This window comes from Sander lucioperca, chromosome 19 (assembly GCF_008315115.2).
Source record: "Sander lucioperca isolate FBNREF2018 chromosome 19, SLUC_FBN_1.2, whole genome shotgun sequence".
NCBI classification, from domain to species: domain Eukaryota; kingdom Metazoa; phylum Chordata; class Actinopteri; order Perciformes; family Percidae; genus Sander; species Sander lucioperca.
In genome coordinates, this window is record NC_050191.1 from 11,790,476 (window position 1) to 11,807,245 (window position 16,770).

The 16,770-nt window shown below is 40.0% G+C and overlaps 1 protein-coding gene across 1 annotated transcript in view; it reads right to left on the reverse strand.

Moving 5' to 3' along the window:
* Positions 1-14,682, reverse strand: part of kcnk3a (potassium channel, subfamily K, member 3a) — a 40,877-nt gene extending 26,195 nt beyond the window's left edge. The window contains exons 1-2 of the mRNA XM_031322551.2: positions 14,483-14,682; positions 13,615-13,985 (exon numbers count right to left, since the gene is read on the reverse strand). Coding sequence (XP_031178411.1) covers positions 13,615-13,897 — 283 coding nt within the window. The 5' untranslated portion in view covers positions 13,898-13,985; positions 14,483-14,682. The remainder of the gene's footprint in view (positions 1-13,614; positions 13,986-14,482) is intronic.
* Positions 14,683-16,770: the final 2,088 nt, after the last annotated feature.

The window sequence follows — 16,770 nt, forward strand, 5'->3', positions numbered from 1 at the left end:
ATACAGGCGTAACTGACGCCAGAGCCTGCCAGTGATGGAGCCACAGCCTCCAAAGAGCACCACATACACTGATGAAATGAACACAACAGGATACACACCCAATGCAGACATGGACAAAATACAATGGACTGAAAGAACTGAACAAACACCATCAGAACAGTGTCACAGACAACTAAGTCCAGAAAAGTCTCCCACCAGTGTATCCCAGCAACACGTAGAACCGCAGGCCAAGAACCCAGTTCAAGCCGCCACTTCTGTGTATCTCACTAGGTCTGGCAGAGTCGCTAGGCCAAATACAAAATATGTGAACTGAACTAGCTGCTTAAGTCTATTGAATCAAAAATGTCAGAAATAATACTTTGTTCTATGAGATCTGCATAATGTTTCATTCTGTTGACAATGCATTTAGTTGTGGGACACTCAGAGTTAATTTTTATGTAAACCAGATCATATTTGCATTTCTATTATAAAACTGCTATTAGTGCAGAAGTATGTGATTCTATGTTTCTCATGTTCAGGAGCCACAGATAAAGAAGGGGGATGTAGATAGTGGTACTGTTTAACTGTTTTGACCCTTAAATGTTACCGTACTATGAGTGGGTCTTGTGGGATGGACTTCGGGAATAGAATGTTTTTTGTACAGTGGGAACTCCATGCATGTAGATGCTCTCTGTTAGACTGTGGACGTTAATAAAGAAGAATCAAACTTTCATTCTGATACTTTATTGCACAAACGACATATGTTTATAGGCACACTCCTCCTTCAGAGGGTGGCTGAAGAAGCCATTGGACCAGGATTGCGCTGGAGCAAAGGGCCAATGGATGCTGGCCCCAACCAACCAATGGGAGGAGGCGACACCCTGGAGTAGAATAGAATATTAAATGTCTGGACTAGGAGATCGGGGCCATTTTGCGGAGCTTTCAGAGCAAAGTAGTAGTATCTGAATGGGCTCAATTATAGGAGAGGAGCTGCCAATCAATAGAATGAAGTCTACCTTTCATTGGTGAAAACCGCCCCAAAAAGAAGCCCAAATTATCACAAGCTGCCAAATAAAATAAAAAGTATCTTGTTTGGGTGGAAAACCTTCCAATCTGGCAACACTGACTGTAGAGAAGGTTAATATAATCCCAAACTTTTCCTGTAAAGCCTCTCTCTCTGCAGCGTACTAAAAGCAAAGAGCCACAATAGCCACAGCCTTGTTTCCAGCATTGTTCCTGGAATCACATCCCAGCTGAACTGTCTGCACACAGAACAAGTTTTCAATACCTTTCCTTTTCAGGTCAAGAGAGGAGAAACACAGTGACACAGCCGTGCTCAAGAGACAGCCCTTATGACACTTTCATAGCCAGTCCATATACTCTACAAAACACATTACATATCTAATTTTCCTTTGTGTCTCAGTCAGTCAGCGCTTGGTATACTGATAATCTTTGTTACTGATTACAGAAAAAAGGTTTGGATTGAGCTCATTGTTTTTCAAATGATATGCACACAAATATAAACTATGGAAATACTTAAATACTCTTCCAGCATGTAATATTCAATATTAAAGAATCAGTCTGATGAAAAGACTATAACAAAAATGAAATTGATCCTCCTAAGAAGTGTTGTCTGTGTATATCTTCTTCTGTGCCATATAGCTTCTTTGTTGTCCAAACAATATAAAAACATGTTCCTATAAACATGGGCACTGTACTTTATTTGGAGTTAATCCGATATACACTGTCCTGCTGCTCTAAATATTAACTAGAGCACCAAATGTGTGTTAAACCGCTGCTGAATATAGTCCCCAAACAAAAGCCCTATTTACTGCAGTTTTAATCAATGCCCAGCTCTTTTCTTAACGATATTTGTGACTCATTTTTTAAAGATTTATATCTTCACGAAGAACCAAATGTGCTTGCAGTTGAGTACTACAGACAAGGTAGAGAAGTCAGAAAAATACTGACGGACTAACACGTTGTTGGTTTTGCCCTTTTCATTGGGTTCGTTGACAACAAATATAGAATCCTAAAACCTCAATTATCCTTTAAAATATGTAATTCTACAAGTTTTGTCATATAAACTGAGAGAGTACATTTTCTCCACACAATTACAGTGTTAATGTAGCTGTAACACATTTAGTGTCTGGAGTGCTGGGATACATTTCAGTTAATCTCAAAGTTCCAACAGGAAGATTAAGACATTAATTGAGCGGCTGTGTCCAGTCCTTACTAAAAGCTCTGGGTTGTAGAGAGCCGCATAATTAAATATCCCAGGACATGAGATTAGAAGCATTCTTCTATTCAGAGAAAAACAAAGGAGAGAGTTATCATTTCTGATCAAATAAACCTCACAGGAGTCAGGTTGCCACAGTATATCAGAGACTTTACACGTTGCTGTGCTGTATATTTAGACTCTGGAAGAGAATCAGTAGGGACCTTCAAGTGAACAAGATTCAGATCTCACTACTGTATACTATTTTATTTGGTTAAACTCTAGTCAGCTCCCGCTGGATTGTGAAGTCTAATAAATACAAAGTCATGTTTTGTTTAGTGAGTCAGGCAAGCACTCAACTTTCCATTGAGGCAGTGGAGCATAAAGCAGACGTACAATAGGTAAACATTCGCTGGTCATGTGAACGGAGCAGCAGCAGCAGCAATGAGAGTCACTTCTGTCAACTTTCTCAGACGTTAGTCCTTCAGATCCAGAACAGCAACAAGCTCTCTCAGCCAATAATAGCTGAGGATGTTTCTCCCTGTACACTCACTTTGTACCCACAGCTCAGTGAAATTGGGGCCTTTGATGCTAAAATCTAAGCATTATTGTTAAGGTGCTTTTGTATGTTGCAAGTACTGGAAATAACATGCAAAATCCATTAAACACTCTGACAGGGATTTGTTTGCTTTGAGTCTAATTATTTGTAAAACTGTTGACTTATGGAGGTGTCTGTGTTTTATTCTCCCTGGTGGCTCTGTAATATTTACCCTATTCACCAACTTCAGTACAATAATTATGATTACAAAAACAAAGATCCCATTAAAATCCACTTTACTGGAGCGCTGCTGTCTCCATTAAAGTTTGTTGCCCATTAAGGTCCACTTAGTAAACTCAGAAACTTTGGTGAACTTCTAACAAACAAATCAACAAAGTTACCATTATAAGAACAGAAGAGCTTCACAGAATCAGTTTTTTTATTAATTGTATTAGCCAAGAATTTCCTTTATTTCCTCCACAACATCATGTTACAGCAAGAGCTTTTCTTCTATAGACACCTCCTTGTTTGTCCCCATGTATACGCAAATCATTTCTAGAGCATCTTTCAAAACCAGAGTTACAATGTACCTCACAGGTAAATGCCAACAATGCCAATAAATACAACAGGAATTTCAAGGAATGGTCAAACACTTTGTCAAACCATTGCAGTAAGGAGGTGTACAAATGCCAGCCTATACAGGTGGGTATCTGAAAAGCTTTTTGTCCAAGAAATGTCTGATTTTAGGGGTCAACAAAAAGAACTACACCCAGTTTCTGGGATTTGGGCCAGTTGGTAATCTTAACCAATAGGCCTACATGATGAAGGGACAAATTTATATCTGTGCCACTACTACTTATAGTTGCTAAGCTAACACTTCAGCATGTACAGCATGTGTTTTACATATCACAGACTTTGGTTATGAGAGCAAACCAACAGTCTTCATCATAAGTCCGTCAGAAATTAATAGTACCACATCAAAACATTGATTATTATTTTTTCGCTGTTTCAACAGTCAGCTCTAAACCGTCCAATCTTTGAACTGCTACAACTATTACATAACATATTGTATTTTGGTGTCAAAGGCCAAACACAGAAAAAGTGAGTAGTCATAACAGAGTATCACAAGACTTCTCTTCTTCACACGTAAAGCTGTCTTTGTTTTGAAGTTTGTGATCTTCATGTAACCTTAAGACACTACACTGAAAATTATCTAGACATTATCCGGCAAAGCCGTTGCGAGTCCGATTGTGAGTTTCATTGTATGTCCGAATCAGTCGAATCGAACAACAAATGATGTTAACCCTGCCAGCTCCCTGTTACAAACTGTGTCATCACCGATTGCAACAAATTCACAGTGAGCGAGTGGCTGTGCTGATGACATCAGCTCGCCAAAAACCGGAAGAAAACAAACAATCAAGGGTGAAGAAGGAGGGCGATTTACATTGAAGACTGCAATGAAAATGTCTAACTGGAGAGAGAAGATTCTGTAACTTCTGTGGGTAAAAACACCCAAACTAAAAACGCCGAAATCAGACAAATTCAACGGCAAGAGACTTGGTTGTTTATGACCATGTTATGAACAGCTCGGTGACAGTGTAATCTGCGTCATGTCCTTCCTATGGCACACTCTGTTCAGGCGCCACCCCTTGTCTAAATCAAACGGAGTATTTCCAGTAAGTGAGAATGCGTCTGACACGGACAATCTCCTGTTGTGTGCTACATGTGTGAGAGAGAAACTCCGGAATATGTCGGGACCGGATTCCTTGGACATAGTCCGGAGTTCATATGTGAAAACGGCTTTAGTGACACAGCCATTGCATTAAGGGGGGCGAATCAAACAAAGAGTCAATCAAACAGTCATCCTTTCAGCTCTTCAAGTTGACAGACCTGACTCAAAGACAGCCCACTGTCCAGTGCTCTTGCTAACATGCACCTATATGTCATGCACATTTTGTCCTGTGACCTTTGGGACCTTGAAACCTGTTTAAAGTCTGTTGTGTAATTTCAGAAATTACCACAGAGCCGTCTTTCTTTTCTTTCGTGTTTTTTTTGCAAACAGCTCTATGTTTATGTCACATTACATCTCAGTGCGTCTGCATGATGAGTGAGGAGGGCAACACCTGACTACAGAGCACGACACTGGGTTATGCAAGGTAATTTTAATTTAGGGCCCTATTATGCAAGCATCAGGGAGAGTTACAGTTACCATATCTCCCAAATCACGTAAACACAGCAGCAGCTACACAGCAGGGCCCGGATCAATTCCCCCCCCCCCCCCAATTACACTGTAAACTGAAACGGCTCTGGTTGATTATGAACCATTGATTCTCAGTTGATTCATTACAGATAGACTGCGTGAAGCATTTTCACGCTGTGATTTTTCACTTCTTTTTTTATCAATTTGAAGTATGAGTTTTTAGTGTGTGACTGTGAGAGGGCTGCTGATATTAAAGTTCCATGAAAGAAAAAAACAATCAAAATCCTCTACACTATTTCTTGGCTCGTTCAAATCAACATAACTTCAATGAGTAGCTGAGCTCTGGTCTTCATCATGGAGCACCACAACAAACTGCCCAGGGAACATAAAGTCTGAAGTTGTGTTAGCGGCTCTGTGTGGCTGTATTTACTCACAGCGGTGCTTTGAGCTAAATGATAACGCTAGCATGGCAACATGCTGATGTTTAGCAGGTATAATTGTGAGCAAGTTTACCATCTCTGTTATTTGCCATACTATTACAAAACCAAAAATGTAGTCGATACGATGATCGGAATGTCATTAGTGTCACAGGTTTTTGATCATAAACGAAAGTTTGACACACTGAACTTTTGACCTGATGATGGCGCTGGATAAAAAAAAACTTTAAAAGTATTACCAAAGTTATTAAAATTCATCCTGTGGTGGACATGGATGTCTGTACCGAATTTCATGGATAGCTGTCTAGCTGTTGAGACATTTCACTCTGAACCAAAAATGTGAACCTCATGGTGGCGCTATAGGAAAAGTCTGAGGATCACCAAAGTCAGGAGGATTCATCGTGCTGGAACCATGAATATATGTACAAGATTTTGTTCCAATCTATCCAGGTTATAGACAAATAAAAAAAGTCTAAGAAAGCTCTTCATTCTGTCTGATGTGATTATACTTGATGAAAGCAACAGCGCACAGTAACCGAAGCACGTTTGAGCTATTTTCTATAGTTTGTATATGTTAAAATAAAAGCTTTTGATGATCCAAAACCAAAAAGCACTTTAACCCCATACCTTCATACAGAGCCATAAAAGCCTCTATCATCTTAATGAAACTTAGTCAAAGTTCAATCACTCCCTTTATTCTCTCATTCATTCTCATCTCTCTCCGACTTCTACCATGTGGGCGTTCACTCTAAGTAGTCCAACCAGATTTTGCCACGATCTCTCTTAGCCAATCATATCCTTGCTGTCAAACTGTAAAATCCGTTCTCCTCTCTGCTACTGTCAATTATATTATTTTAATACAAACAGATGCGTCCCTCCTCCAATCCGTCACCTGCAGTCTTCATCATATCAGCGCCCAGTCCTGCTCCACATTCCATCATCCAGGTCTTCAGCAACTCTATTCACCACCACCACCACCACCAGTGTCTAGGATTATCCTGAAATGATCACGGCATCACTACCCCCCTAAATATACCAGGTCACTATGGGGTCTAAACACCAAAGACTCTTCTCAAATTCTTTTTTTATCATGCACTTAAATATAAATTGATTGTTCACTGAAAATGAAATATCTCCTGATTAAACTGATCCCAATATATCACCAGGTAACTGAGTGCAATACAGCTGTACATTTATTGTATTGTCACCTTGAACAGACGCTCCACCAGCTCTCCTCTGAGAAGTGCTGAAGTATCCATTTCCCTCAGTCTGTCTAACGATGGAGCCCATGTGGAATAGCTGTTAGGAGTTATATTCTTTGTGCACCCAACCACTTACTGCACTAACCTCTTAAGCTGAATGAATAATAATGTTACTAATGCAAGTAATTACCATTAATAATTCAGGATGTGACCTCTAATTACGCAACAGCTGAAGATGAATTCATTTGCCTACATCAGTGGTGGCAACGGGAAAATTATGATATTTTATTTATTGTGAGTCCACATATAGAAACATCACATGCACTGACCCAGAGAGGATTTGCGGCTCTTTTTCAGCGACAGCCTGCTTCACATTCACATACTAATGTACTTCCACACTTGGTAGACTCCCAATACATCAACAACTGAGGCACTGCTGGTGACGGAGCAACTAAACTAGAGCTGGAAGGGCTTCAGCTCTCTGATCCAAGCCACATTTAATGTGATGGAGGAGAGTTGCCTGCAACCCAACCAGCAAATTTCCCTCATAGAGTCCAAGGCTTAACCACTGACTGGATGCTCTATGCTGGGATTACAGCGACTCGTACAGATTGCATGCCCTGAATGCATTTGTATTCACTTCCTCGTTCTACAATTATGGTGTCACAGACTACAAATGCCCTTCAATCGAAACACTGAGCTCATGTCTAACCAATCTGCAAGAGGCACACGGCCAATTGATCTTTGAACAAAAACTATTTAACAAGAGGTGATTCACAATCATTAAAATCCATGAAAGATTCTTTTTTCTAACTACAACCATATGGTTACTTTAAAAGGGTCCTTTCTAAAAAACGCTTTATTTATGAGCCTAGGAAAAGGTTAATGACTTCAGAGATTAGATATTAGACAAAACATTATAGGCGGAGTGTATTTTTTGTAATATTCCTATTCCACAACTTGAAAGATTAGTTAGACGTCAAAGGGTCAGTCCACCCAAATTATAAAGAAACATTGTCTCTTACTTCTGGTGAAAATAAATAGGTACATTTCATAAAAAAAATGACTAAAATCAACATTAACATGTCTTTCCATAAATAGTGTTCTCATTGGTCTGGATAATCCCCAGAAACAATTTTTGGTAAAAGGGATTAGAAAGTTGTTCCACTGAAAATTGCCACAAACAAAATCCCATTTAACTCCATTGAATTGGGCAGAAATCAAAAGACATATTTAAAGACCTCGACAAAGTAAATGAAACCTTGGTTAGACACCAGTGGAGATAACCAAGATATTTTCCTTTTAAAATTTGGGTGAAGCAACCCTTTAAGTTAACTTGAGTAAAAAACAAACAGAAATATCAGTACTGGACAATTTGTTTTCTGCAAATGGCATCCATGGTACAGTTACGCTAAGTGAAAGATTGTGTTTCTACTGTAGTAAAAAAAAATGTATTGTCAAGGTATGGTACGGGTAAGTAAGGTAACTAGAGGTATGGCAAATGTATAGTTACGGTTACAAAAAAATCTGAACGTTAATCGCAGGTTTTTTTATCCTAAGTTAGACATGATACACCTGCTATCCACCACCCTGCTTGCTACACCCTTACTTTCTGCCTCACTACAAAAAGGCCACACTATATCTTGCATTGGCACCGAGCGTTATGAGCGTAACCATCCAATGTACAGTACTGTATATGCACTGCAACAGTTTCTGTAAAGACTCTTTGCAAGAAAGTAGTTCAAATAAACGCTGTTCGGTCTGTTTCTGAAATGAGATGATGACACAGAGGATATGAGCCATGTCTTATTTGTTAAACAGTGTTTTCATGTTTTGCATTTGTCATATTTGGTATAGATGACCTTGAACTGCAGCCTGGGCGGTGAGTGCTGCGGTCACATACACTGACTTGACAATGACAAGATGTCATTCCTCTGGATGTGTGTGTTTGTATATACAATACATTTCTAAATAGTGGCATTTGGACTGACTCATTGCCTCTTTTACTTTGTTTTTCATACTGGTAACATCAGGTTATGTTTTCACATCAACTAAAACACTCTGGTCCTTGGGGGTGTCCTGTTTTGGAGGACAGGAAAGAAGATGTTCACGTCTATTCTGATACTTCGGTTGGTAACATAAATAGTTTTAGCCTCTCTTTTATCATACTTTTTTAAACTCAGATTTAACTTCAAATAAAAGCTTAGCAAATAAGATGTTACACCCTTGTATTGTGGCTCAGCATTTGGACTTTACTGTAAGCCATGGCATCTACATCTACAGCGTTAATGTTGTGTGCCAGGAGGCCAGCGGAACAGCAAGGGTCTGGTGTTGTCATTAATACTTAATGGCAGGCTGAAAAGCCAATCACTGTGTTTGTAGCAGCCTCAGGGCTCACAATTACAGAATGAGGTTACAGACACCCGGGGTAGGGTTTGTGTGCAATTAGTCGCCTGCATCTGATAGGGTTACAAGTCACAGGTCACTACTGACAACTGCCCGGTCACTAAACACATGGAGGAAGGCTCCGATAGGAGGTGGTGATAAGGACAGATGAAAAGAAGATGCCAAAATGAGACTGTCTGACTTTGATGAGAATAACAAAAATTCGATCTCCCTCTTACAAATGAAAAAGTTGAATTTAAAAATAAAACGCAAGACATTTCTCAATTCAATACACTTAAAGCGTAACTCTCGCCAAAATGCAACCTAGGGTCTTTTTGTGAATGTACCCCCTGGTCCCACTTTGTCAAAAAAAATTAATTATAACTATCTCGTGGCCTCAAGATAGTATCTCGTGGCCTCAAGATAGTAACTCGTGGCCTCAAGATAGCTATCTCGTGGCCTCAAGATAGTATCTCGTGGCCTCAAGATAGTATCTCGTGGCCTCAAGATAGCTATCTCGTGGCCTCAAGATAGCTATCTCGTGGCCTCAAGATAGTAACTCGTGGCCTCAAGATAGCTATCTCGTGGCCTCAAGATAGTATCTCGTGGCCTCAAGATAGCTATCTCGTGGCCTCAAGATAGTAACTCGTGGCCTCAAGATAGCTATCTCGTGGCCTCAAGATAGTAACTCGTGGCCTCAAGATAAGTGTATATAAAAGGAGAATGCACAATGGAGCAGCTTTTCTCCCCAAAGCAGAGAGTGCATCAAGACATTTAAAGGAATATAAATAATAACAGAGTTGGTAAATAAACAAGTATATACATGTAAAAAGTATAAATATAGGCTATAAAATATGAAGAAGAATTATAAAGGACTATGGATATGCAGTCTCACGGCCGCGGGGGACCCGCCACAATAACGGGATGGTGGAGGTTGGGTTTGGAGAAACATAATGTGGAAAGGGCGCCTTACGCGCCGGGAGACGGCCGCGGGGGACCCGCCACAATAACGGGATGGCGAAGGTTGGGTTTGGAGAAACATAACGGGGAAAGGGCGCCTTACGCGCCGAGAGACGGCCGCGGGGGACGCGCCACAATAACGGGATGGCGGAGGTTGGGTTTTAGGAGAAACTCTCTGCACTCCCTGCTTTGGGGAGAAAAGCTGCTCCATTGTGCATTCTCCTTTTATAAACACTTACCTTGAGGCCACGAGATACGTATCTCGAGGCCACGAGTTACTATCTCGAGGCCACGAGATACTATCTCGAGGCCACGAGATACGTATCTCGATGCCACGAGTTACTATCTTGAGGCCACGAGATACTATCTTGAGGCCACGAGATAGTTATAATTAATTTTTTTTACAAAGTGGGACCAGGGGGGCTCCGTATGAATGTACCCGAATCAAACTTTCGTTTAAAAGCATATTTAGGACGGAAGCGCCACTTTTAAGATTTACCATATCTTCGTTTTTCGGTCAAATGGCCTTTTGAATGGAAGTGCTAGGGGCACTTCTATGATCGCATCAAAATCACTATTTTTAAAACACTAAGAAGGCTCGACACAACATGAAACTTTTCTCCAAGTATCACCAGGGTCTCTGCACATGAACTCCAGCACTGACAACATTGTTTGTGTACACAGAGTTTACTAAAAAGAAAGGTTTTGAACAACTCACTGTAGCTGTTGTTTTTCCGGTCGCCGTCCATCGAGCCAGTCAAAAATAGTCGAGGGTGGAGAGTAAAGATGGAAAGCTCCTAAAGCTTAGTTCCATATAAATGCAGGGATAATTTGTTGTTTTGTCGTTAGTGAAAAACAATATTGACCTTGTAGTTGAAAAAGGAGCCTCATATAAGAATGACATTTCCTCCTATGGAGTCCGTTCATTCGCATTCGGAGATCGCCTATTTTTTAAAATGGCGGATAGCGTAAACAACAACTGCTAACGTGAGTTGCTCAAAACCTTTTTTAGTAAACTCTGTGTACACAAACAATGTTCTCAATGCTCGAGTTCATGTGTAGAGCCCCTGGTCATACTTCGAGCAAAGTTTCATGTTGTGTCGAGCCTTCTTCATGTTTTAAAAATAGCTATTTTGAGGATATCATAAAAGTGCCCCTAGCTCTCCCATTCAAAAGGCTATTTGACCGAAAAACAAGAATACGGCAAATCTTAAAAGTGGCGCTTCCGTCCTAAATATGCTTTTAAATGAAAGTTTGACTCAGGTACATTCACAAAAAGACCCTAGGTTGCATTTTGGCGAGAGTTACGCTTTAAGTGTTTTGCCACTACAGCCTCACTTGGTCTGTAATGACCAGTATCATATAGTGGCTAATGTTAGTTAATGCTAGCATTTTTAAAAAAAAAACTCTCACAGACATCTTCAAAGCAACTGATTTAAGAGAAATGAAGGCAAATTCAATGCCTGTAATTACGACCTGTGGCCACAGTGGTCGCTGTTAGCCAAAGGTAAACAATGCATTTTTTCGGTTTACTTTTTCAATATTTAAAATGTCTGACTCAGTTAAGCTTGGAGTTGTAGCTATAAGAAAGATACAAAGAGCTGAGTAAAGTTAAAATTAAACTCATTGCAAAGGCTGTGTAATAAAGTGAGTAAAGAGCTGGGAGCCTTGTGGTGTTGCAGGGCCTTTTGGAGCAGGGATAATGAGTAAGAGCACAAGAGAAGAGGCAAATGGATGTCTCAAACCTTAAGTTTCCTGGAGCATCTTCTCTAAAAACAACATTTAGCTATGAGCAGCAGAATTTTATATTTGGAGAGAAGCTTGTCCTTAAAAGTCCTTCACTTGGCGGCTTCACATTTGACTCTGATGTAACCCCTTTTCAATGCTACAATTCAATGAACTGCTATAGTATAGTATAAAAGGCTCTGATGACAAACTGTCTGGGTTCAGTTTAAAAAAAGGTCTCCTTTCTGCTCAGTTGGCGTGAAGCAATACACACAATGTCAACACTGCAGTAATAGGGCTTTAAGCTGCCACCAACACCTCATGCTGATGTGAAAACCTGTCAGTAATATTCAGTTCATGGTATTTTTAACCTTCTTTGCTGTGGCTATAATAATCATACTACAATCCTTTTGAAAGGAAGTTTAAGAAGATGTTATATCAAGTGTTGTAAGGACCATATTATTCAAATACAGCTGTGGGGATTTATTGTAGGGTTCACCTGTTGTACTTAATACTGAGTTTATAAATAATATGACATTTGATGGTATTTCCTCCATCAGATAGATAGATAGATAGATAGATAGATCGATAGATAGATAGATAGATAGATAGATAGATAGATAGATCCTATAACTATAAGCATGTTTTCTATGTATAAAACATAGGCGGTTTAGTACTGCTTAGCACTGCTGCCTCACAGCAAGTAGGCACTGCTGAGTAGCCTACTGGGTTTGATCCTTGTTGCTATATTTGACGTATTTGATTATTTCCATTCTACTCTACATCATTTAGTCTATACTGACAGCGTTCCACATCCGGGATTGTTCAGGTGCCGCTGGAAATTCCACTGGATGTCATTTTAGGCCGGATGTCCTTTAGCTTCCACTTTCTTCGTGTTGGCATTCTAAACTCCGATGAATTTACGAAGACTATGGTTAACTGCTCCTCAGATCTCTGCATGGTAAATCCATACAGCTAGCTAGACTTTCTGTCCAATCTGAGTTTTCTGTTGCACAACTAACACAGCTTTTGAAGTATACACATTACACCAAAACAAGTTCCTTCCCGAGGCTATTTTGCAGCGGCACCGTCATTGCGCTGCCCAAGATGATTGTGATTGGTTTAAAGAAATGCCAATAAACCAGAGTACGTTTTTCTGCAATTCTGAAATGTTGTGTGGACTAGCCAGACCCTCCTCCGCAGCATGTGGAGGAAGGTCTGGCAATGCGAGACTATACATCATTCTAGTTTGCAGCTACTTCTACTCCACTTAGAATACATTTATCTGGCAGCTATAATTGCTTGTTTCTCTGCAGATTCAGATCTGACACAAACAAAATTAGACGTTATAAAAGAAGATACATTGTTACAGATTAAACTATGTATATAAAACTGAAAGTGGACAAAATACAACAGTAAGAATAAGCATTAAAACAACAAAATATGCTACAGTTTCTAATCAACACTCACTGCTGCAATTTTTCTGCATTACAAGTACACTACTTTTGTTTTAATATAATGCTTTTTCAATGCAGGACTTTTACGTGTTATTTTATATCACAGTATTGCTACTTTTACTAGTGAATATTTAATCAACTTAGTTTCTAGGCTATCTGAATGAAATTGCATGTTCTTAATTGAAGGGGATTTGTGGTGTCCCACCTGTAGTAGGCAATACTAAGTTTTGAATATCCTCAATCTGTGGTTGACCTATTACTCAAATAATATAATGTTCATATAAGTATGTTACCTATTGTAAATGTTTGTGGGATCTACTACAATACTCCCTTTATGGTTTAGAGTCTTGCAGTAAATCAGTTTCAGCATGCTTGGCTACCAGTAACCTACAATGCATTTCATATGGGTTTACAGTCCTAGAGCTTGCCTCAAATTAAACATTTTTAAACTTTTTTCTCACAGTAAAATGAAAGCCAAAGTTCCCAGACATGATTTCAGTGATGCTCTCTTACCAATGGTGGTGATCACAGTGATGGCGAAGTAAAACGAGCCGGCGAATTTCCATTGCATCCCGGCTTTGTGCGGCTTGAGCTCCAGCACCACATTCTCCAGCTCGTCAAAGTCCTCCGTGGACAGGTTGAAGGTCTTGAGCAGCTCCGCTTTCCTCAGGTGCAGCTCCCTCCTCTGGGTCGTCTCCTTTCGGGATTCCAGCGCGTCGAAGATCGCGGCGCCGACTATCAGGTAGGTGAAGGTGCAGATAATGAGGGCGAGGGTCCTCACGTTTTGCCTCTTCATGGTGGCGTGGTGCGTGTTAGGGGGACGGGCAAAGTGTCAGCGCGGGTCTGGAGGACGGGGAGCTCGGCTGGCTCATGGCTGTGCCGCTCTGACGGAGCAGAGAAGCTCTCTGATTACTTTATGAGCCAAGGAGCTGTTCATTCAGCACCACGCCCCCCTCCCACTAGAGGAATCCTCCCCCTCCACCCATCCATACAACCCAACCACCCATCCACCCACCCCTCCCTTCTTCCTCCTCTCTCCCATTTCCCTCATATCTCAGAGAAAATATTGTGTCAATCCCAGTTTAACCCTCATTGCAATAAATACTGTGTGGACTAGTGGTGGTGGGATGTAACGAAGTAGCCCATTACTCAAGTAGGCTACTGTACCATTTATTTTTTTTCACAGTTGTTTACACAGTGCTGATATGATAGTAAATTCACAGTATAGTACTTTCTGATACTGATTAGTTACAGTAAGCTAAAATAATTTATTTTCTCTTAAAATTAAATTACTGTAACATTGGACAACAATCACTTAGTAACCACACTACTACTAACTACATACGGAGGAGTAGCATAGTGAAGATAGCAGGTAACTTAATGGTTCTCATTTCTGAATGTACGGATGAAAAATGCAACCTAGCGGCTCAGGTTAGCTGAACTCTCTGCCCAGCCTCCCTCGTAGCAAATGGTCAACCATCATGGCCCTAGGGACAACTGTCTTTCCTCGTCCTTGTCCACCTCTTCCTTCTCTTACTCTCACTCCTTGACTTCTAGCTCATGCTTTACAATTGACCTCCATTTTCCTCCAAAACAGGAGAGCTCATCTGTGGTCTCTGATTTCTAAGTGAACAATTAAGCAACTAGTGTTTACACCTGTCAAAGTGGGTGTTGCCAATTGGTACATATAGCTTGGCATTGTGATTGTCTCTGCTCTCCAAAGGAACACAAGCGATTTTGATTTTAAATGTTGCCTAATGTAGAGAATGTATGTAGTGTTTTGCAAAAGTTTGATTGAGAATTTAGAGTGTAAAGGAGAAATTGTGCTTGCAATTCTGCAGACTTGGTTTTGGGATTTGGTACATGAGTTTCAGGTTTTAGCGATTTCTAAGTTTGTAAACATTATTGTGCCCAAACTATAGTGCCCAGGAAATTACAAAGACGTGTTTTAAAGATTTAAGTCTTCAGTAGGAAGCAATTAACTTGGGACTCGGGACCACAGCCCACAAAAAGTATTTTTCTATAAAAACATGAATGCATAATTGCTACTATTTCTACTGTATTATTGATATAGATAGGCTCAGTTTAATGGTTCAATAATAGAGACATAATCTTTCTGTATCTTGATTAAGCAAATAACCATTGAAATCATTTCTCTCATAAATATGCTTTTTTTTAATATACTGTATAAAATCAAAAAGCGTTTGTAGACATGAAAAGTGATATAGATGTTATTTATTCCCTTTATTATTTATCCCTTAGTCTTTACCTTTCAAAGAGCATTTTATTAAAGGTCACATTTTGGATCAAAGTTTTACGGATTTATTGATATATTGATCGGGCCGAGGCCTGCAGCACTCCAGTAAGTGAGGGAAGGATTTATGCAGGCTCAGTCACAGTTGATTTGACTAACCCGTTTATTGAAGCCAGGTCTATTTTTGTCCTGCTCACAGTGTGGAACAACTGGAAAGATTGTCCAGGATCTATAGAGCAGGTGAGGGGCAGTACAGATGTCATCATCTGTCACAGGTTGGTAGAGGGATGGTTATAGATATGTTTAAGGTGGTGAGTTTTAATTCTGGATGAAAATATACTCAAAAGCAGCAGATGAAAGCATTTTATTACCCAGGGCGTTTCAGTAGAGCAACAACAAAACTATGCCTATGAGACTGTGTTTGTGCAAAAGAAAGCATTTGTTTAGGAGTCAAAATCAGCAATAATGAAGGAATAAAAAGCAGTGAAATCTGATCAGGAATGCCTTGACCTCTTCACAGCGCCATCGCCAAACAGTGTCTCCAACTGACGCACAATGCATCAGAGAACCACCAACTGGAAACCAGTGACACTGAAGGTCATGAAATTTGGCCCCAGACTTTCACTTGACCTTTTGTCTCTCTGAGTCAAATCATCATCGCCATGAGTTTCTCTTTCAGCTTAAACACGCATTCAATTCACTCCACACATACAACACTTGTCTTTTAACAAGATTGGAAACTTTCATAGGAGGTTTTGTTTACTCTCAAGTTTGAAAAATTGCTTCTGGTATTGCCTTGATGCACAGGGGAAAGATAAGGTCAAAGAGCAGACATTTGAAAGTTCTTTGGAGCCAAAGTAACAGCTGGATTCTGTAAAAATGTAGTGGTGAGTCATGTTGAAAGCTTTACTCATAGATGGAGAAGTTACTTTTCATTTGGAAAAAAAACCCAAACCTTCTCTCAGCAGTTAATGTAAATGAATAATGGGGCTTTTTTATACCACCAGCTGCTCTGCTCAAGTAGCTCAGTGGTCACCAAAACAAAGCTGCTGTAGTCCTACATGGTCTTAGGAATTGAAATGATTTAATACAAAGAGCAAACAAGTTGATGTCATATCGACTAAAAAGTGAACTCCTTGCTATGTGATACTTTTTTTGGCCAAGTTTTGGGGAGTTACAGTTACTGAATTGTTACAGTTACAATCTGCTAACAGTGGTGACATCTTAACAGGTATTAGTGTCATGAGAAACATGCCACTCTGCAATGCCAAGGTGGTCAAAGACAACGGAGGAAAACCACTTAACGAGAAAAATGTTTTTAATATGGTGCTCTGTTTTGTGTGTGTTTCTCATGTTGGTCCTGGGTCTGAAATAGAAGTGTTGAGCTGTAGAGTCCTGCAGGCCTGCAGGGCTTC